The sequence below is a fragment of the Rhinatrema bivittatum genome, chromosome 11, assembly GCF_901001135.1.
Source record: "Rhinatrema bivittatum chromosome 11, aRhiBiv1.1, whole genome shotgun sequence".
In the NCBI taxonomy this organism is placed as follows: Eukaryota; Metazoa; Chordata; class Amphibia; order Gymnophiona; family Rhinatrematidae; genus Rhinatrema; species Rhinatrema bivittatum.
In genome coordinates, this window is record NC_042625.1 from 46,236,486 (window position 1) to 46,258,917 (window position 22,432).

The 22,432-nt window shown below is 45.8% G+C and overlaps 1 protein-coding gene across 2 annotated transcripts; it reads right to left on the reverse strand.

Moving 5' to 3' along the window:
* Nucleotides 1-309: 309 nt before the first annotated feature.
* On the reverse strand, nt 310-18,087 carry PGAM5 (PGAM family member 5, mitochondrial serine/threonine protein phosphatase). Of its 2 annotated transcripts, none has more exons than XM_029570892.1 (6): nt 17,837-18,087; nt 14,755-14,933; nt 13,542-13,667; nt 12,182-12,270; nt 10,857-10,990; nt 310-2,966 (listed from the first exon to the last, which is right to left on the reverse strand). In XM_029570892.1, exons 1-6 carry the CDS (start codon nt 18,016-18,018, stop codon nt 2,816-2,818), a joined length of 861 nt encoding a protein of 286 aa, XP_029426752.1. In that variant the 5' UTR covers nt 18,019-18,087; the 3' UTR covers nt 310-2,815. The 2 variants fall into 2 exon arrangements, with proteins under 2 accessions (XP_029426752.1, XP_029426753.1); XM_029570893.1 differs by having other exon boundaries at nt 10,857-10,987; nt 17,837-18,082.
* Nucleotides 18,088-22,432: the final 4,345 nt, after the last annotated feature.

The window sequence follows — 22,432 nt, forward strand, 5'->3', positions numbered from 1 at the left end:
AGTCACTGCTTGCTAGATGGGGGGGGGTGGGGGGGGGGTGAGTAGCCAGCTCTCCATTCTCCCCCATCCCATTGCCTCAAGGAAGCTCCAGGCATTTAACTGGTTCCTGCCACGTCTGCCCCTGCTGATGCTTCCTCGCCACATCTCGGGGTTCTCCCACTTACAGGCCAGATTTAGCCCCACACAGACAGGAGAAGGGGAGCTGGGGGGACCAGAGCCTTGGACAGCAGCAGCAGGTCTCCATCTGCAGTATCACATGCCACATGCTTTCTTTCAGTAAAATGCACAAAACTGTATGGTTAGACAAAATCTATAAAAAAAAATTTATTATGCAAACATTGGAAAACAGTTTTATCAGCAAAAATCCATAAATCATTTATTCCAATTACTTGCATTGATTTCCTCAGTGATAAAAATGCTTAACAAAATCTTAGGCATACAAGCACAAAGTGTGAAAGAAAAGGGCATGTTTTTTGTTCTTTCCAGACTATTGACAGGTGCTGCTAATATTGTTTAATGCAGTTAGGCAGGCCCTGTGACATGAGACATTTTATAGGTCACAAATCCGAATGTGACCTCATGCCCAAGCCTCACTGTCCAACTGTAAGATTACTGTTATTTCATGATACTCGCTCTTAACAGAAGGGGCTTGTACTGTGAAAATTACCAAGCAAAGCTGACCAGGTCTACCTCAGATACAAGATAAGAATTATTCACCACCAGAAGAGAGGGAGCACAGAGATAAAGAAAACAGCAAAAGTGTCCAGAAAGAAAAGACAATTGACATTTTCACAACAGTCAGTTACAGTTCCAGAATCTTATCCACGAAACTTCCAGAAATTATACAAGTGTCAGAAACAATGATACAGGAGCATGATTAGTTAATACCTGTATAACCCACTCTAAACTTGGCTTTGTGAATTTAAATGTACAATCACCAAGATGTTTCTGAAACAGCATCACTTGCCATGGTAACTTTACATCTGCCCTAAAGTCCTTATTTATGGCACCTGCCTGCAGACAGGAAGTGTGATCTCGGAATTCCCTGCATCTTTAACAGATTTCAGGTGAGAATGGACTGTGGGCGTTTGAAGGATCCATCTTTTAAGTGGCATAATTCCTGGCAAGTTCTGGGCCTGTACTTCACCAGCCTGAGAACAAGGTACCCAGAGCTCAACAGCATCCCACTGTCAGGTGAGCAAACAAAAATCTACAGCACATCCACTCCCCTTGGGAAGAAATTAGAAACATTATCTCAGAAAGCTTATAAAACACACTCACACGCCTGCCCAGAGTACACAAAAAAATCACAGCCACTGTGCTTATTAGTGAATCAAAGGGACAACACGAGAGCCTTCAGAAAAAGGACTTTCTATGGAAAACTGTCCTATGTATTTTTTTTTCCCCTTAAAAAGAGCACACAGCATACACCAGGCATTACAGCAGAAGTCTGAGGCTTGCTCGCTGGGCTTCAGCTAGCCTCCATTCATCCATTCATTTAGTCACTTCTTACAAGTCATCAGTCTCCACAACCAAAGAAAGGCTGTCAAGAAGATGGAGACTGCAAGCTGCAAATCTGAATTTCATTCAGGGGCCAGCGCATTCTGTGTGTGGCAGAAAGAAGGCTGGGGGATGAGATGGGTAAATACCTTGGAAGAAGGGTTCTAAAAACCACAGTATATAGAAATAATCAAATTGTCAGACATTCATCCAGAATATCATCACTTCCTCACAAATTGTCCAAATAGAATTAAAAATACATTCAGAGGATCGCTAGCACAATCGTGGCTTACGTGTAAAAGAGATACCTCTCCTGTAGTCTGTAAAAGTGTCTCTTAGCATGGGCGGGAAAGCTGTCCCTTTAGCCACAGTCCTGCCTGCGGAAAAGCATGCCCTAGCTTCCAGGATGGCTAACAGAATTCACGTACAGAATCAGATCCCACATGGCACTGACAGCACCATAAAACTCCTTCTGATTAAGGTGCAATGGTAGAACCCAGCCTGTCCATGATTAAGACTCTACAATTCATCCAGACTGGCCATAACCTCTCTCTACTTTCTGCAGCTTAAACAGGATTCAGTTTGGTGCAGTAGACGTGGAATATGATGTCATCACCTACAAAAAGATCCGTTCCATTGGCTAAAATCCTTACCAAACAGGCAACACAAAGAGAAACATCTAGTAGGTCACTTTGACAGATAGGACACTGCACTTTGTTTAGGTCCCAAGGAGAGCAGTGAACTATTTCAGACGAATTCACCATGGCTGTTTGTGATGATGCCATGGCATGGAAGCTGCCATCGGTTGGTAATGGCTATCGAAACTATCACAAGATTTTCTTTGGCCATCTGCCCAAATAGTTTCACCACATGTTAATGTTGCTATTCTTCTAGATATTGTGTGGGCGTCTCTCTGGATGTACCACAGACCACAGGGAGGATGGACAGATTCCTTCTGCCAGAAGGCATTGACAAAAGGATGACCTCTTGTGAATTCTGAAATGGCTGCATTTTGTCAAAGCTTCTCAGTAATGGCCCTTCCCCAAGCACTAGTTCACCGAGCAACCACAAACAGGCAGTCAGCAGGGCTCCTTTAGCTTAGCTCACCTCAGTGATGCAAAGCCCAATGGGTCCCTTAATTTATTCACAATCCTTCTTTTATGCCATTTAAAACAGAAACTCACCCTGCTCACTCTGCATACCATAAGACCACATTTCCATCATCAGATGCATTACGGGGCAGGAGGGAGAGAATAATTTCTGGAGTTTAGCTATCATGCTGTACAGCTGCAAGTCACTAGGCGGTGATGCATGATTAGGTGCGGGTGATTTTATCCGGAGGCATGAACCCTGTGTCCCCCAGCGTGCGTAGTGCTACCCTGCCATTGGGTCGGATAACCAGATACGTGATGCTGCCGTTATTAAGGGACATCCGGAGCCAGCCTTCTGGGGGAAACTGTAAAGCCCTGTAAAAGAAAGAAGAAGAGTCATCTGCCAAGGACCTGACGCATGCAGAGACTCGCAGGGGCAATACCTCTTACAGAAGTAAGTGTCCAGAGAGAATGAGGGCCATGTAAAGCATCATCACCAAAGTCCGCTCCTGGTTCAGTAAAAGGTATTGTGGCCTGCAGAGCAGCCGCTAAAACTCTGCATTAGGAGCCATTTCACTAGCAGATGGAAGCAATGACTAGTAATGGAGAAATTACTTACTGATAATTTCGTTTTCTTTAGTGTAGACAGATGGACTCCGGACCAATGGTTTTTATGCTCCCCTGCCAGCAAATGGAGAAGGAGTCATGTTTCAAAGCTGACGTCACCCTAGATACATCCCCTGCAGTGACCTCAGCCCTTCAGTATTCTCTTCAAAAGCCATTCTGGCCATACCATTGAAAAAACGTGATTAAAAACAGATAACCGTAAAAAGATATTTCCTAGAGGTATTAGAATATACATCTGAAACGGCTCCCACCCTAGATAAAGTTTATTTTCTTCTAACTAGGGCTAGTCCACAAGGGCAAGCAGTGATGGTGGATTTGGGAAATCTAACTGATTTCTTGGAAGCTTTGGCTTTGACATATGAAATAGCAGACAGAGCTACGCTGCTGATTTCATTTTTTTCTGAAAAAGAATTAAGCGATGTAATGCGGTTTTTCTTTAAGAAATTAAATTCTCTCTTTATGGGACAAAAAAATAAGGATCTTTCCAGATCTGACAAGATCCACACAACAGAGAAGAAAGGGCTTCCTGGCGTTATGCCAGGAAGCTTTAGCTTTAGGTATGTTATACCATTTAAGATTTCCCTGTAAATGTGTGATAAAATACAATAGGGATATTTATGTATTTTTTCTGCTGGATCAGTTGAAAAGTTTTATAGAATCCAAGAGAGTTTTGCTACAAGCTAGCAATGTTTAATGTTATGATCATCATACTGGAAAATGTAGTAGGGACTGGGTTATGCCTTTCTATTACTAATTTCTTATAATTTCTCCTAATTTACTATGATACCTCCCCTACTTTATTTATTTATTTATTTTTTAACTTTTCTATATCGACGTTCCTGTAAGCATACAAATCACATCGGTTTACAATATAACTGCAAAATTCGCTCAGAGGCGATACAAAGAACAGGGGAGGCAATTAACAGTGGAACGGGTCAAAACATAACATATCATAACCTAACAAGTCATCTTAAAACAAATGAGAAGATAACTGAGAAACACAACAGGAGCGATACGATGGTCTGTGTAGACCGACTGGAATGTCAGATTAGAAGTGACAGGCTGAAAGAGGGGGAGAATTAAGTGTCTGGGAAGGCTAGGCTGAATAGTCATGTTTTAAGTCTTTTTTTGAATGAGGATGGGCAGGGCTCTTGCCTGAGGTCCGGAGGCAACGCATTCCACTGGTGGGGTCCTGCTGTGGAAATGGCACGCTTTCTAAGAGATGATTTCGCTTGAGGGGCATACAGAGTGTCTTTGTAGGCATTTCTGATTGGTCTAGATGAGGTATGTGGTGTTAGTTGAAGAGTGGTGTGAGAGAGGTGAGGTTGTGTTTAGCTTTATGGATGATCGTGAGGACTTTGAAGAGAATCCTGAATTTGATGGGTAGCCAGTGGAGGTACCGAAGAGTGGGAGTGATATGCTTCCTTTTTTTGGTATTGGTGAGAATCCTGGCTGCTGAGTTTTGAACCATTTGAAGAGGTTTGATGGCATTGGCTGGGAGACCGAGAAGGAGGGAGTTGCAATAGTCCAGTTTTGATAGGATGATGGATTGCAGCACCAGTCTGAAGTCCTGGAAGTGAAGGAGAGGTTTTAGGTTTCTAAGGACTTGCAATTTAAAGAAGCACTCCTTAGTGGTGGTGTTCACAAACTTCTTAAGGTTAAACTGGTTATCAAGGATCACGCCTAGATCTCTGATGAATGTAGAGTGTTTAATAATTGAGTTGGCTGATTGGGAGGGGGACGGTGAAGTCGGAGGTGTGGCGAGGTCTTCTTTAGAGATGATAAGAATCTCAGTCTTGTCGGTATTCAGGACCAGGTTGAGAGTGGAAAGGAGTTGGTTAATTGCTTGAAGGCAGTTGGTCCAGTGGTTAAGAGTTTTTTGTAGAGATTCTTTGATCGGGATGAGTATTTGGACGGCATCTGCATATAGATAGTGAGATAGTTTTAGTTTTGTAAGAAGGTGGCAGAGTGGTAGAAGGTAGATGTTAATGAGTGTGGGTGATAGGGACGATCCTTGTGGGACACCCAGGTTGGAGTGGACAGGAGGAGATTCTTTATTGTTGATCCTGACTTTATAGCACCTGTTGGACAGGAAGGATCTGAACCAACAGAGCGCAGGGCCTTTGACGCCTATGTCTGTTAGTCGTTCTAGGAGGATAGTATGGTTCACTGTGTCAAAGGCGGCTGACAGATCGAGGAGCGCGAGTAGGTAAGTTTGTCCTTTTTCCATGTTTATTAGGATGGTGTCTGCTAGGGATATGAGAAGGGTTTCTGTGCTTAGCGTTTTTCGGAATCCGTATTGAGTGGGGGAGAGAATGTTGTGCTCCTCAAGGTATTCTGATAGCTGTTTGTTGACTATTTTTTCCATGATTTTTGCAATCATGGGAAGGTTAGCTATTGGGCGGAAGCTGGCCGGGTCTGTTGGAGATAAGTTAGGCTTTTTTAGAATAGATTTAAGAACAGCGAGCTTTAGAGGGTCTGGCACTAGGCCTTGGGATAGTGAGAGGTTAATGATTTCAGAGATTGGCTTTGAGATGGTGTTTGGGATGTTGAAAAGAATGTTGGGCGGTATTGGGTCCGAAGGATGCGAAGCTGGTTTCAGTTTTTTTGAGGATATTTTCTATCTCCATTAGAGGTCTAATGGGTGTTTACAATCAACATATTTCTTAATTTTCTTTTTCCTTGTGTTTAAAATTTCTAAGTGACACCATGTTACTGTACAAAGAAGATACTTTGTTAAAATTTGAAAACTCAATAAAGATTAAATTAAAAAAAAAAACAAAAACAGATAACTGTACTCAATCAAACATAAACACCGAACCCCAGTAAGAATATAGATGCCCTGATCTAGAAATTGGATGATGGCTTACCTGTAATCTCTTTGAATCGATATCCACTCCATGGGCAAATCCTTGGCACTATTCTTGGACAGCCATGGCTGAGATGCTGAGTCCATCTGTCTACACTAAGGAAAACAAAATTATCAGGTACGTAATTTCTCCATTTCCTAGCATGTAGACATATGGACTCAGGACCAATGGGATGTATAAAAGCTACTCCCGATCAGGGCGGGAGGCAGACCCGTGGTCCAGTTAACACCATCCTTGCAAAGGCTGTGTCCTCTCGGGCCTGACCGTCCAGGAGTTGTAACCTGGAGAAGGTGTCCAAGGAGACCACGTCGCCACTTGACAGATGTCGACAGGAGTCTAGCTTCCGCCCATGAGATTGTCTGAGCCCTAGTGCAATAAGCTTTAACCTGAAGGGGTAATGGCTTTGCTGCCTCCACATAGGCTCCTGTGACCACCTCCTTAATCCAGCGAGCTATGGTAGCCTGCAAAGCTTGTTTACCCTGCTTCCTTCCACCATGAAGGTCAAACAGGCGATACATCTTTCAGACCGGTTCTGAAACTTCCAGATACTGCATCAAAAGCCTACTGACATTCAAATGGCGGAGGAGGTGGTATTCTTCCACGACCTTGTGCTTATCTAGGGATGGCAACGAAATGGTCTGATTCAAATTAAACTCCGAGATTACCTTGGGCAAGAAAGATGGAACGGTACGAAGCTGTAATGCTCCTGGAGTCATCGGGAGGAACGGTTCCCGACATGACAAATCCTGTAGTTCAGAGATGCGATGGGCCGAGCATATAGCCACCAAGAACACCGTTTTCAGGGTTAATAAGGATAAGTTCAGGGAGGTTAAGAACTCTCCTGATTGTATGGCCATTATCAAAGTGTATGGTTTCCATGCAGAAATGAATCACTTGTAGATGTCAGTTAATGCTCTTGAGGTCCAGGATGGGGGCAAAAGGAACCTTCGTTTTTGGATACGATGGAATAACACCCCATATTTTCCTGGGTACTGGGATTATAGCCCTCATTGTGGGAAGCCTTAACAGGGTAGTCTTCACTACCTGCTGCTTGTGCTGGGAGTGGCAAGAAGATATCATGAATACGTCCCAAGGAGTGCTGCAAAATTCCAGCGCATATCCTTCTCGTATGATCTCCAGTACCCATTTTTCCGAAGTGATTTTGACCCACCATTGCAAGAAGAGGGACAGTCAATTTCCTATCTCCCTCGTTCCAAGGGTGGGTCAGCAAAACTTTATTGGGGGGTTCAGGACGAACCTGAACCCAAGCCTAACCCTTTCTTGGGCTGCTGACTCCGAAAGGACTGAGACCTCCCAACGGACCAAGAGCTCTGAAATGTCAAGTTTCCTTAGGGGCGAAAGCAATGGGAGCCCCTGGAACAACCTCTCATGGGCAAGGGGCACTGTAACAGCTTTCTCTTATCTTCTGGTAGCTGGGGTACTAGAGAATCGCCCCATTTACTGGCCACCTTTTCCAATTCGCTTCTGAAGAGGAATGATCCCTTATAGGGCATCTTTGTGAGATTTGACTTGGAGGTTGTGTCTGCTGACCAATTCCGCAGCCATAGATGTCTTCTGGCTGCCACCACTGAGGCCACTCCTCTAGCCAAGGTACAGACTAGGACCAAGCCTGCATCAGCTAAAAAGGCGGAGTTCCATAACTGCTCTGGAATTCACCCCCAAGTCACCTACCTCTCGAGAGAGGAGCAGGCATGGGTATAACAGGGTATAACAAGATGCAATCTGTAAGGTCATTGCTATTGTGTCAAAGGCCTTTTTAAGGATGGACTCCATCCGCCTATCGTGGCATCCTTTAAAGCCACTCCTCCCTCCACTGGGATAGTTGTTCACTTAGAGACAGCGTAGTGCTTAGAGGCAGCACTTTAGGAAAAAGCAAGCATTCTCTCGCTGCTGGATCCAGTGGGTATAGAGCTTCTAACACTCGTCCACCTTTAAAACTTGCTTCTGGGACATCCCATTCCAGGTCAGTCAACTTCTGGATGGCTTCCACTACTGGGAAGTAGCAAGAGGCTTTCTATAGGGAAATCAGAATGGGATTCTTCTTTGGTTCCATTATAGAGTCCTCCCCCAGGAACTCCCAGCATCTTCAGGGTCTAGGAAACCAGGGCCGGCAATTTGTCTCTATGGAAAAACTGCAACATGGTCAATTACGATTCTAAATCAGGGGGGGATTTCCCCATTTTCCAAGGAATCTGGATCTTCTTCTTTGTCCGTGCCATCAGGGTCCCTGGCAGGGATACCCTTGGTGAGGCAAGGCATGCCTCGAGGTCTGCTGATAGGACTGGGAGAGGGAGGGCTTACCGGCTGAGGTTCCATCCAGACAGGGGCAAGTGAGGTAGCAGACTGCACCTGTACGAAGGCTCGAAGGCCTTGAAAGAATTCCACCCAAGAGGAGGCAGCTGGGTCCATGCCTAGCCCTGGAGGTACTGTGATAGGTGCCACTCAATTTCTCTCTCCCATGGATGACCCAGTCCTGGGGTTACTCAGATATGCGGTACTTCCAGTTAAGGCTGTGGCAGACCCATCCTCTGAATGGGAGGAGCCGGGCTTAGCAAAGTCCGGGAAGGCCAACTCTCTCTGGGCTTCCTCACAGTGCTGACATAAGCAAGAATCCAGGTCAGATTGTGCAGCCCTAATATGACAATCAGCGTAGACAGAAAGGCGCTTATGTTTCTTTGCTGCTGGAGCCATTGGCGATGGTAACGGTGTGTTCAGATGGCTCGTCCTTAAAATTTTATGCACACAGATTTCAGGCACCTACGCAGGCCACAGCAAGGCACATGCACAGCCCATGTGCTTGGCTTTATGCCTCAGGTACAAATCTTAGATTGTAAGCCCTCTGGAGATAGAGAAATACCTACAGTACCTGAATGTAAACCGATGTGATATCTCAGATTGAATGTCAGTATATAAAAATAAATAAATAAACAAATAAAATAAATTCTGCACCTAGTAAGTTATGCGCATATGTGCGTGCGCGTTATGCACACAGGGGCGGATTTTCAGAGCCCTGCTCGCCTAAATCCGCCCAAAACCGGGCGGATTTAGGCGAGCAGGGCCCTGCGCGCCGGTGAGCCTATTTTACATAGGCCTACCGGCGCGCGCAGAGCCCCGGGACTCGCGTAAGTCCCGGGGTTCTCCGAGGGGGGCGTGTCGGGGGCGGGACCGGTCGTCGTGGCGTTTAGGGGGCGTGTCGGCAGCGTTTTGGGGGCGGGTACGGGGGCGTGGCTACGGCCCGGGGCGGTCCGGGGGCATGGCCGCGCCCTCCGTACCCGCCCCCAGGTCGCGTCCCGGCGCGCAACAGGCCCGCTGGCGCGCGGGGATTTACTTCTCCCTCCGGGAGGCGTAAATCCCCGGAGAAAGGTAAGGGGGGGGGGTGTAGACAGGGCCGGGCGGGTGGGTTAGGTAGAGGAAGGGAGGGGAAGGTGAGGGGAGGGCGTTAGAGGATTCCCTCCAAGGCCGCTCCGATTTCGGAGCGGCCTTGGAGGGAACGGGGGTAGGCAGCGCGGCTCCGCGCACGCCGGCTATACAAAATCCATAGCCTTGCGCGCGCGGCTCCGCGCGTATCCACTAAAATCCAGCATACTTTTGCTTGCGCCTGATGCGCCAGCAAAAGTACGCCTATTCGCATTTTTTGAAAATCTACCCCATAGCGCATACCGAAGTTCTATGGTGGGCAATACAGGTACAAAAACATGCACAAGATGGCGCCGCCATGGCCTACCATGCGGTGTGCTGACTAAGCCTAAAGTGAGGCCTAGCCCGCCAGGGGACCACCAAATCTGCTAGGAGGCCCACTTCCCCTTACCCCAATGGGATTGGGAATAATGTCCGTATGGCACGCTAAGCAAGGAGTCCGGAGGAAGTCTTATCAAAACCCTTCCAATGTCTCTGCATCAGGAGGTAAAAAAAAAAAGAGAAGGTTTTTTTTGTTTTTTTACTTTCTGGGCTCAGTGCTTACCGGCTGAGTACAGATACAGTCGCTGGCTGTGGGTGGAGAGAGTTTTAGCCATCACTGCCAAGCTCAGCTTCCTGCACACGCTGCCTTTCAGCTGCTTCAGCAGCAAAGTCCATGCCAGGAACCGGCTACCGGACCAAGGCAAACCTCTGAGGGATCTCAGAAATCACCTCAGGAATTCTCAACTGGGGGAGTGGGGAAGGGACCTTTAGGTATCACCGCAGGAGAGCGGGGCTCAATGTTTCTTCAATTTAAAAGTAGAATTTCTTCTTCTAAAGGGTACAGCGATCCCCATAGGGAAAGCATGTCCACATCTGCTAGGAGACGGAGAGATACTGAAGGGCTGAGGGCACTGCAGAGATGTATCTAGAGTGCGGTCAGATTTGAAACCTGACTCCTTCTCCATCTGCTGACATGGTCCTGAGTCCATCTGGCAACATGCTGGGAAATGGATTACTGCAAACGAGAAAGAGATAAATGCTAGCTATAGCTTCTAAATAAAGGTTTAATGCCACATCCACAACTCATTGTCATTGACAACTGACCTTCATACCATCCATATGTGACAGGTGCAGCCATGCACTAGCTCCACGTACACAAGCACTCTTCCAATAATAAATCTGACCCATGAGAGCTGTTTGTAACTCATCCTCTCCCTACACCGTCCAATCATTCTCAGCCACCCGGAGCACAGAATTCTGCACAAAGCCAGCTTCATGTAATTCCTTGCAGCTGACTTGGCCCCTTTACTATATCATTCTTCTCTGGTTTTTCCTTCGTTGCGCTCACCTGCAGATGATGTAGCGGATAACATTGGCGTGGCAAATGAAAATCTCGTAGCTATCCTCCTCCTGCTTTGCATCTGCTCGATGTATGTAGCGGCGGAAGGCAGCCTCAATGCGTGCGCCATCCTCGTAATACTGCTGGAAGCAAAGGACGGGTCTCAGGGAGAAGCCCAGCAGAGAAGGTTCACACATTGGGAGAACAAAAAGCACAACCTCCACAGTGGCACCATAAGACGTCGCTATGCTAGGAAGTGCTGTGGGAGTCACTTTAGCAGTACTGCAGGTACACTCTCCTGCAGCTACTATAGCTTCCAGTTTTAAAAAGAAAATACACTGCCTATAGTTCCGTTTTAATTACTTTGGTCCTACTTGAAACACAATCACTGCTTATTACTTCTGTTTTGCTTTGATTGCCTATTGTAAAGAAAAGATACAGCTGAAAAGGAGGACATGCAGATGCCACTCACAGACTCTTCTACAAGGGATAAGGCTAGTCCCTAAAGAAAAAAGCTGCAACATAGCAAGCATTCTTTTATGTCCTAATATAAAGGGAGGAGAAGGTTAATTTTATAACAAAGTTGCATGGACTGTACTCCTAACACTATACACTGGTACTTGTTGTCCAGTTGCTACTCACAGTAAATACACAAGAAAAAAGTGTGATCTGGTGTGCTTTAAGTACTGAAGTATAGGTTAGGAGAACACTTGAGGCCTCTTCAAACCTCCCTCACCCTCATTCCTGTGCAGGCTCACACGTCCTCTAATCTCTCTGGGTGACAGTAACAACACTTCTGCTTTAAACTTATCCTTTCTGCAACTTTCATGGAGGAGTAGCCTAGTGGTTAGAACAGCAGGCTGTAAACCAGGGATGCCAGGATTCAAACCCACCAACACTCCCTGTGATCTTGGAAAAGTCACATTACCCTCTGTTGCCTTAGATATGAACGCAGGGCCTGATTTAGCAAGCAATTTTCCCATAGTCATGCAGTGGGGAAAAAACCTTTAGTCCTCTGGGGACAGGGACATAACCTGCAGCAGCTGAATGCAATCCACTTTGAAATGCCTTCCTATAAAATAAATACATACATATAATTTGCACAACCACAACTATGCTGCAGATCATTTACCCTACGAGGCATGTTTCTGAAATAGTACCATGTACAACTGACTGGGATTCTATCATGCTGATAAAAGTCAATTCTTTTTTTTTTTTGCAGTATTTGGTATGTCTTTATTCTATTATTGCAATCTTAGAGCCCTTTCCTCTCCAAAGCCAGCAGCTTCACAGAATGTCTCAAACACTCTTCCAGGAACAGGTAAGACCCTTACCACAGCCTCTGGTTTCCAGTGAGAGACAGGAGGATCGGGCTGGATAGGAGCTCCTTCCCTCAGCAAATCTGTGCCGCTTCTCCTCACCCCTGCACAGAGACACAAGAGCGAGAAGTCAATATATCACAAAACAAATCAATCTGCGCTCAGCAGAGACCCATGGCAAATACCAGCAGGGCTGAATGATATCTAAAACCCCATCTCACTCTGCCCCATAGGTCCAAGTGAAACCTAAATGTCTACCCACAATCAACTATAAGCTGCATAACATGCATCATGTGTGTGAAAAACCATATCGGCGCATCCCATGCTTTCACTATGGAATGTGCTCCTAGGAGGGGTATATTCATTCAAAGAACATTTCCTCATTATATATATATTACATATCCTATATATTGCATTTCATCATTTCATATATTATTTTTAAAAAGTTATGCCTGCACTATCTACAATTTCATACATATACCCCATATATTACATACAGGGGCAGATTTTACCTGTTAATTTTCGTTCCTGTAGTACCACGGATCAGTCCAGACCATGGGTTGAGCCTCCTGTCCAGCAGGTGGAGACAGACCAAAACTGAAAGGGTATCTTATATGAGGCAGAACCTCCCCTGTAGCCCTTCAGTATTCGTCTGTCTCCAGCAGGTGGAACAGCTCACCCTGTGGTTCTCTGTTGTCTCTTTCTTGTCCCTTCTGGGGATTTTTTCCTTCTGTGTGTCTGGGGGCGTGGCCGTTGTGCCGGCCTGGGGGTGTGTCCGAGGTCTCCGGGCAGGCGTAACTTTCTTAACAAAGGTTAGGGAGGGGAAGGAGGGGGGGCCAGAAAAAAAGTTCCCTCCGAGGCCGCTCCGATTTCGGAGCGGCCTCGGAGGGAATGGAGGCAGGCTGCTTGGCTCGGCGCGTGTAGGTTGCACAATTGTGCACCCACCTGCTCGCGCCGACCCTGGATTTTATAACATGCGCACACTGCCGCACCGGGTTGCGCAAACAAATCTATGCCCGTGCATAACTTTAAAAATCTACCCCACAGTATATATATATATTATCCATATCCCACATATTACCTGTACCCCATAGAGTGAAAGACTCAGGACTACTGTAAGGAAATATTTCTTTACAGAAAAAGTGGTGGATACATAGAACAGCCTCCTAGAAGAGGTGGTAGAAACAAGGACAGTATTTGAATTCAGACAAACAGGGGCCAAGCACAGGGGATCTCTGACAGAGTGGTAGGAATTGTAGAATGAGCAGTCGGTGTGGATGGGCAGACTAGACAGGCCATTTGGTCTCTTTCTGCCATCATGTTTCTGTATATTACATTCCATCATTATACATATCACCCACATCCCAGACAAGACCTGGCAGGTATTTGCTGATGATATCTGAGGTTTCAATTGCCCTGGTCATGGAAGAGTGTACAATGGCATCATATTTTAGCCCCAAGCTGGCCAGCCTCTGTCCTGTCATTTCAGCTTGCTGCCGGCCTGAAGCAGGAGACAAAAACCAACAAACATATTACATAACAGTCATTTCATAATGTAACCTTTGTATGCTTCTTAGACCTCATACAGTGTAAGCCAGGGGTGGGGAATCTCTAGTCCACGAGGGCCGCACACTGGTTGAATTTTCAGAATACCCCTATTGAATATGCACAAGATACATTTTCATAAAACTGAGGCAGTGTTCATGCAGATCTCTCTGTTTTCATATTCATTTAGGATAACGTGTGCAGCCCTCGAAGACTGAAGGTTCCCCATGCCTGGTCTAAGCCATTCCTGCTCTTACTAGGAATTTAGATAATCACATCCCGAGTGCCCAATCCAGACAAGGCTGGGATGTTACCTACAGAGCATCACATGGCACCGCTGGAACTCTGCTAGTCAGTTTTACTGGTCTTTACAGTGTGAGGTCCCCACATCAAGTCATAGCACATGGGACTACTGAGGACCACTGTCCACGTCCACTGCCACCTCTTATGTGAATACACACAGCTATCAAATGTGAGAAGGCACGCCCTAAGTACTGATAAAAGATGACCCCACAGAAACTGGGCCTATGAACAGAGAGAGGCCACATTTTGCTGCTGCCGATGCAATATCAGGTGCTGAGGCCAGCGCGCCGCTAACCACGTGCTTGGACGCGCGTTTTGGATGCACTAGGACTTACGCACAATGCAATACTGGGATCAGAGCATCCAAAACGCGCGTCCAAACCAGCGCGTAACTGATAGCGCTCATCAAATGATAATTCCATGTAGATGAGTCAAAAAATTCCCGCCCGGCCAATGCGCCCATTGGAACGCGGCAAATTTAACGCCAGCCCAGGGCTCTACCAAAAAAATTAAAATCCTGGGGTTCCTATTAGTATTGTCGTGGAAAAAAATAGGAGGAACCACAGAAAGAGGTATTGTACAAAAAAAATAAAATCTTGAAAAAAACAAAAAATTCTGGCCACCCAGGAGAAGTGGGGGGGGGGGGGGGCCATTAGGAAGGCGGGTGCTCAATCACGCGTGCTGCCGATACTGCATCGGCCCCAATAAGAGATTCCCTAATAGCTTGGAGTCCTGCATACCCAATGCTGTCAGCATTCGGTCCTCGTCCTTGCGGCCCTCCAGGTTGTACTGGGAGTGCCGGATGAGGAAGATATGCCTTGTTGCTTTTGCTTTGTAGTTTTTCAGCTTCGGTTCCAGTTCCTCTTCACCCGTCTCTCCATTTCTCTTCTTCAGTTTAATAAGTGACAGCGGCTCCCGTCTGAGAACACCAAAAGATTTACCGTTAACAGCCCCTGTGAGTTCATACTTCACATGTAGATTACGTCATGATGCAACTGGAGACCCTCACGCTACAAGAGTAGCCGAGTTACCTCCTGCTTCTTACTCTGTGCCGTGTTATTTTACAAAGGGGAAACATGGCTGTCCTATGGCCCGAGGACAGTGGTCACCAGGAACTTTTTTTATATTCAGAATACACTGAACATGAGGTCCCAGATTTGTCTGGATCTGGCACCAAACAAACACTGTTGTTTAAGGTTCAAGTGTTTACCACTTCCGTGTCTCAAAACAAAAGCTCAGAGAGAGGCCCACATTCAGAGCAAGAGCCACTTCATATCTCGGGGAAAGACACTATCAACCCCCCATAAAACTCGCATCCTCCAAAAGTCAAACACCAACATCTGGAATGCTTTTGCATTTTACTCCTAGCTCTCACAGCTGCCCTCTTATCTCCATGTCCCTCATGGAAGGTGCCAGACTATTGCCTCACTATATATAAACATTGTTTTTTGTTGTTTTTTTTTTTACTTGCTGTACTGGGTCAGACCAAAGGTTCATCAAGCCTAGGATCATGTTTCCAACAGTGGCCAATCCAGGTCTCAAGTACCTGGCAGGATTCCAAGGGGTAGATAGATTCTAAGCTGCATATCCCAGCTTAATATTGGTTTATGGACTTTTCCTCCAGTAACTTGTCTAAAACTTTTGTAAACACAGCTACACTAATAGCTGTCACCACATCCTCTGGCAATGAATTCCAAAGCTTAATTATGCATTGAGTAAAAAAATATTTTCTCCAATTAGTTTTAAGTGTATTACCTAGTAACTTCGTTGTGTGTTCTCTAGTCCATGTACTTTTTGAAAGAGTAAACAACAGGATCCAAGATGGCTGCTGCTGAGCACGCCGCGTGAGCACAGCATGCATTCAGCTTTCTGATTTGTGTCGATATGTGGGGAAGAGTACAGCAATAAAACAATATCTATTCCAGCTCTAAAATGTATGTACTGTATCAGCCAGACAGTGGATCATATTTTATTCATACATCAAAACTGAGCACATACACATTCTAGACAGATCATGATATTATATATTAATTATAAATTATGAAGCTCCTTTTACCCATTTAAGCTTGTGATGAGTCGAGCCCAGCTGAGCTAAAGGAGGGTTTGGGTTGAGGAAAAGCCTGAATACTATGAACTAACCCTTTAAAAGAAAAGGGTAAATGAGATGCCAGCTCATACTCTTCTTGAAGAGGTAGGATACCTATCTGCAATCCTTGGGGCCGATGCAAAACAGTGTGCTCAGCCGAGCGCACTGTTTAACCAGTGGTTGGCTGCGCATCCACAGCCCTTTATGCTATAAGGGGATTAGTTTATCCAAAACGAGCGTCCAACCCCCACTCCCGCCGTGAAACTATTAGCGCTCATCACATGCAAATGCATATTGGTAAGGCTATTATTTTTTCTCCAGATCTAAAATAAAAAAGGGTGCTTTTCTGTACATCCTCCAACTTAATACAGTGATAATATTAAGACAAAGGAACAAAAAAAAAAAAAAAGTGCCAGCAGTCAAGTTAGAGAAACGGATGCTCAATTAACGAGCATCTATTTTCCTAAACTGTGGCTGTGCACCGGTTAGGAAAACAGATGCTCCAGGGTGCCCGCTGCCAAGGAGGTGCTAGGGGCGCACATTTGTCCCTAGCACCTCCTTGGCAGCGCGACCCCTCATTTAAATATTGAATTGCACACCCAGGAGAGGTGCCTGGGCACGCATTAGGAAAGTGGCGCTCAAACTGAGTGCCCATTTTCCACACACATTTATTGCATTTGCCCCCTTATCCCTTAACGCCAGAAGCTTGATTTTGTATAGACTGGTACAGATGCACAACATTGACTTGGGTTTAACACTTCCTAACAACTTGGTTCGTTTCACTAGGGTTGGGTTGGGATGGGTTGGGTGGGAATGGAAGGAGGGATGGGAGTCTTTACTGTTGGGGGGCAAGAAAAGTGGTATTTTAAGAACATCTGAATATTGTCTAATGATTTGCAGAAATAACACACTATTAGGTGAGCCACAAATTGTAAATTGTTGATGTTAAAATGCAAATAAAAAATTAAAATATAAAAGCAATGTCTCAATCCATCAGAATTTTTGGTTTTTATTTTGCAAAGGCCCAAAACAATAAGCAGCATTGGATGAATCAGGCACCAGTACGTCACTGAAGCTGCAGATACTGCAAAAATCCCCATCATTGACCACGGGAAATCCTGCCCACTAGCCAGATATATCAAGACTATACAACTGAAAACGTGGCTAGTTTTGTCATCATTTGCCCAGATGGTTTTCACCACATCTGGATGCAGAACAGATCACCAAAAACCTGCACACCCCCACCCTACCCAACCTACACTACAGTTTGGGACTCAGATTATGAGGAGCCTCCCAATAGAAAAAACTTACTAAACCAAGTTTTACATTTTTGGGGCTTTTAAACGTGGTACAATTTAGAGCTTCAGCTGTGTTAATTCCTTCACCGGAGAACATTTGGAGTGGTGTCCTGGATTTGGATTTAAGATGCTAAATTTCAATCTTTCTGCCCATCTTTACCAAATAAAGACACCCGCGCAGACCGAGCCGGGGAAGCCACCCTGGAACCACCAGACTAGCTGGGGACTGTAAGCCGTATCAGGCCAGGCCTCCCCCCCACGTCACACAGGAGGACTACAAATCCTAAAATGCTTTGGGAGTCGAGGGGGGGGGGGGGGGAAGAGAGCGGAGTACGTCATCAAAACACCCCAGGCCGGCACCCTCAGCCGCAGAAGCAACGAACGTGACGTCACACTTCTGGCACGTGGGCGCGCTTCCTTCCTTCCTTCCTTCCTTACTTGTCCCAGTTGTTGTCCCAGGTCCTGCCGTTGCCGTTGCTCCCGCCGCCGTCGCCTCCGCCACCTCCGTTTCCACCACGGGGCTCCCACCCTTCTGTCCAGGGTTTCCCCACGGCCACTGCCGCCAGCAACGCCGCAGCCGAGCCCCCGGCCAGCAGCTGCAGCGCTCTGCGTAGGGACATGGCTTGCGCTCTGGAACCGGCTTGGGGTACGGAGCGCAGCCAGGGACAATCCTGTGAGCCGTGACGGCAAAGTGCGCGGCAGCGATTTCAATGAAGGGCAGGGCCCAGCCGATCCCCTGTCCCCAGCCACAAGCTAATTATGGCAAGAGAGTCTTCTAGCCGCCTCAAACCAGGACGCTTTGCACCACTGCATGGATGGAATTGTACTTCTGATGTCACCATGTTAGAGGGACCGATGTAATAAGGTTCGCCGCATGTTTATTACATGCCCCTATAGGCAACTTCGGCGCATGTAATAAAGGTTTTGCGGAACGCGCTTACAGACCCGCGGGTTTTCTGCGTGAGTGCATGCAAAGGAGGCGATTATTCAGGGGGCAATGCAGGGAGCCAGGCTAGCAGGGAGATCGGGTTCGTGGGGGATTTTTAATGAGGGTTTTTAGCGCCTGGGTCCGGGAGGAGGTGAGTGAAAGCGCGGGTGCGGAGACCGGTTTCTTGATGCTTTTGCGGATCAGTCAAGCAGCGGATGGAACCGGTAGAGAGAAGGCAGCTTCTCAAGAGATCGAATCGCCAATTTGCATTTCACTATCTCGCTGGCAGGCGGAGTCCATTCCTGAAGGGGGTTAGATATTACTGTACCCACCTTCACATCAACTTCTGGACCACTAAGTCTTTTTTTTTTTTTTTTTTTTAAAAGGAAAGGCCCAGAGAATCAATAGCAAGCTGATGGGCATGTGCGTAGGTTTCTGCGTGGATGTCTGTGTGTTTTACTACATAGGGCCATTAGTGCGTGTTACTATGCGCATTATAATGCTTATGTTTGGTGTGTGGGGATTTTACACATGTATTTGCTTAGCATACATCCCACACTGCATGCCAAAAACAATCAAGGCAGATTTCAGTGCAGGTCTTATTACATTGGCCCCCGAGTGACTTGGGTGAGGTGGCCACCTGCCCACTGTCTTTCACTTGATATAAAAATGAGCAACATCTTCCCACCTTCCATTAAAAAAAAAAAAAAAAAAAATCAAACAAGGTTGGTGGTTGTTCGCCAATATCCATGTGGAAAGATTAAGATACAGGCCAAAGAACTGCTCTCTTGCTATGATCAAGCCTGGTTTCCTTCCTTAGGACTGTCGCTATGTAAAAATGTCAGAGGCCCAGCAGGCTACTTAACATCAGATCCATTCAACCTACTTTCTGCATGAGGGTAAATTGCAAATCTTTCAGTTAGGATAAAATTCTCTAGCACTTTTTCAAGGCCAGAGCACACCATCCTCCATGGGAGAGACAATGCGGACATGGAGAGGACTCGTACAGTCAAAAGAAGAGCTAGACAAGCATTGAAAGCCCCACCACCAGCCTCTCCCTATTTTAAACAAAGGGAGACAGGGAGTAAAGACACTTATTTAATAAATTTATATTCCACTGATCTATAATTCTCAGCAGATTACATCATCACATACACACTTAAAATGCAACAAAGCAAAACAATATCAACCATGAACCCATCACAATGGATCAGTTCCCTCTATATGCAAGTTCAAGAGAAGGAATGAATGACTGATGCTGGTGGCCAGCTAGCTGAGTTGGGGCCAATGCAATAAATGTGAGCGGAAAATGGGCACTCAGTGATGAGCGCCTGCTTTCCTAACACGTGTCAAGGCACCGCTCCTGGGTGCACGATTCAATATTTAAATGAGGGGTTGCGCTGCCAAGGAGGTGCTAGGGACAAATGTGCGCCCCCTAATGCCTCCTTGGCAGTCAAGTGCCATCCAGTGCTTCGTGCATATTCAGTGCTCACCTTTCTTGTCTCACTCAACCTGGAGATAAAAGAGAATCTGGAAACTCAGGAGGAGAAAGATGAGGAGGTGCTGTGTGCTACACAAAGCAGGGCCTAGCTATCCATGCCCTGTATGCTGCTTATTAATTGTGCTCTGGGCCTCATCATGTAGACAGGAAGAAGAGACAGACATGATTACACATCTCCAAAAGATGCTCCTACAGTCTATGTTTGAGGCACCACTGATGACTTGTGTTGCCGTGAAGTGCTGAGAGCAGAGCCCAGGTGCTGGTCTAGATCTGAGCTTCAGGCAGTGGTGACTTTTCCATGGCACACTTGATCAGGTCTGAAGGTACATTCCTGGGGAAACACACACTAGCAGTCCACTTTGATAGGTAGAATTAAAAGTCAAACAAGTTATAGATGAGACCTTTTTAATAGATTAACTTATTTAGAACTAGCTATAATTATTTTCACAGACAATAGCTGTGTAATTCCATTGCAGACAATGGAAGCAAACAGCATGGGGAAAAACGATCCCCCTCAAGAGAAGTGTGATTTGGAAGGTCTGTATTAGAAGCAATGGCTGTGTTGAACAGTAGTTTGAAATAACTTCTAAGAACACACGGCATGGTTGCAGATGTGCAGCTCATCACCCCTCTCAGTCTAACACAGTTTTAACTTTAAAGACCAAAGTGTAGAAGCTGGATGGTGGTTATTTTTTATTAATTTATTTTAGAAGTTATACAATTTGTGTAGCCTCTGTTTTTTTTCCAGGCAAGCACAGCCAGAATACGTTGTGACTAGTTTTAAAGGTGCGGCTCTCTGCTTGTGATTAGAAAGCCTGATTTGGCTGGTCTTCTGCACCATGGAATTTTTCAGTCCTCAGAGAATAAAATGGACTAAGGTGATAGGACAGTTAATATGACTCACTGAGTGAACAAACCTAGGTACTATTGTTCTAGAGGAGTGGAAGGGACTTTTCTTCTAGATTGGGGGAACTTCACACACCCATGGGTTATGCCAGGGCTCTTGAAAGCAAAGAATTTTGAATGTGACTTTGCAATTGTGCAAAGGAAAGTCAAGTCACATTGAATGGGAAAAGGTAAAGTGAATAACAAAATTCAACTAAAGTCACAAAAGGAGTCCAGGAAAAGCAGTGAACTGAACGAGAAAAGCTGAAAAGCTATGAGCACAAATGCCCATAGTTTGGCCAATAAAATCCCAGATCTGCAAGCCCTAATGGTGGAGGCGGACTTGGACATTGTTGCTGTCACCGAGACGTGGTTCACGGAATCTCATGATTGGGATACGGCCATACTGGGCTACAACTTGTTAAGGAAGGACAGAGAGGATAGGAAAGGGGGAGGAGTGGCTCTTTATGTCAGAAACAATATCCAAGCTTCTGAGCTGCAAGGAAGATGGGGCAATGAAGAAGCAATATGGGCCGACCTAAAAAAAGATGATGGGGCATCCATTTATATTGGAAGAGCATGACAGAGATCTGTTTGAAGACATCCAAAAGATGGGAAAGAAGGGAGAAGTGGTGATCGTTGGAAACTTTAATCTGCCAGATGTAGAATGGAGAATCCCTTCTGCTGAATCTAACAATAGTAGAGAAATAGTGGATGCCCTGTAAGGGGCTTTGTTCATACAAATGGTAATGGAACCACAAGAGAGGGAGCTATACGCTATTTAGTACTCACTAATGGAGATAATGTCTCTGATGTCCAAGTGGGCGCCCACCTCAGCACAAGTGATCATCAAACGGTATGGTTTCATATCACACAAAGGATACGGAGAAGAAGCATGAAGACCCGAGTTTTGCAGTTCAAAAACACAGACTTTTGAGGAAATGGGGAAGTACCTGGAGGAAGAACTAAAAGGCTGGGAGAATAAGCGAGATCCCATTTATCAAGGCAACTAATCTATATGTTAGAAAAGTAGCTTGCTGGTTATGGCGGTTACTACTTCTAATGATACTTCACTTTCAATGCCTATCCAGCATAGCTCTCTGCTTCAGTGGTAAGGGAGAAAGTCTGATACTTCATGTATATCCAGCACAGCTCTCTGATTCAACAGCAGGGGAGAAAGTCTGATACTTCACGTTCAATGCAAGTTAGCTCTCTGCTTCAACGACAAGGGAGGAAAACTGATACTTCACGCACATCCAGCATAGCTCTCTGCTTCAATGGAAGCGGGGAATGAAGAAAAGTGGATCTATATACAGACAACAACCAACAAGGACTGAATTACATAGACTGGGTAAACAAGCATGGGTGTAGAGCTTGCTTATTGCGGCGGTTACTATCCCTAACTAAATAAGCTAGATATTCATTTAGATGCAGTTCCAACACTGCTCTCTGCATTATGGCGGGGGTGGTAGGGATATAGAACCAAAAGGTTACTAAGGGCCAAGAGTAACAGATAAGTATGAGAGAGGAGGTAAAAGAAAAAAAAAAAGAGTGTGAAGGCTTGCTGGGCAGACTGGATGGGCTGTTTGGTTTTCTTCTGCCGTCATTTCTATGTTTCTTTGTGAATGATTGTTGGGCACCGTAAATTATTTCCATAGGAGAATAACCTTTACAAATATAGTAACATAGTAAACGACAGCAGATAAAGACCAAAACAGTC

What these genes read in the sequence shown, in the direction of transcription:
- PGAM5 (XM_029570892.1), bottom strand. Translation starts at nt 18,018, where the DNA reads ATGTCCCTACGCAGAGCGCTGCAGCTGCTGGCCGGGGGCTCGGCTGCG. An exon ending in TGGGACAACAACTGGGACAA is followed by an intron (nt 14,934 to 17,836) that starts GTAAGGAAGGAA and finishes TGGTGTTCTCAG; the next exon opens with ACGGGAGCCGCTGTCACTTA. An exon ending in ACTGGAAACCAGAGGCTGTG is followed by an intron (nt 10,991 to 12,181) that starts GTAAGGGTCTTA and finishes CTTTGCTTCCAG; the next exon opens with CAGTATTACGAGGATGGCGC.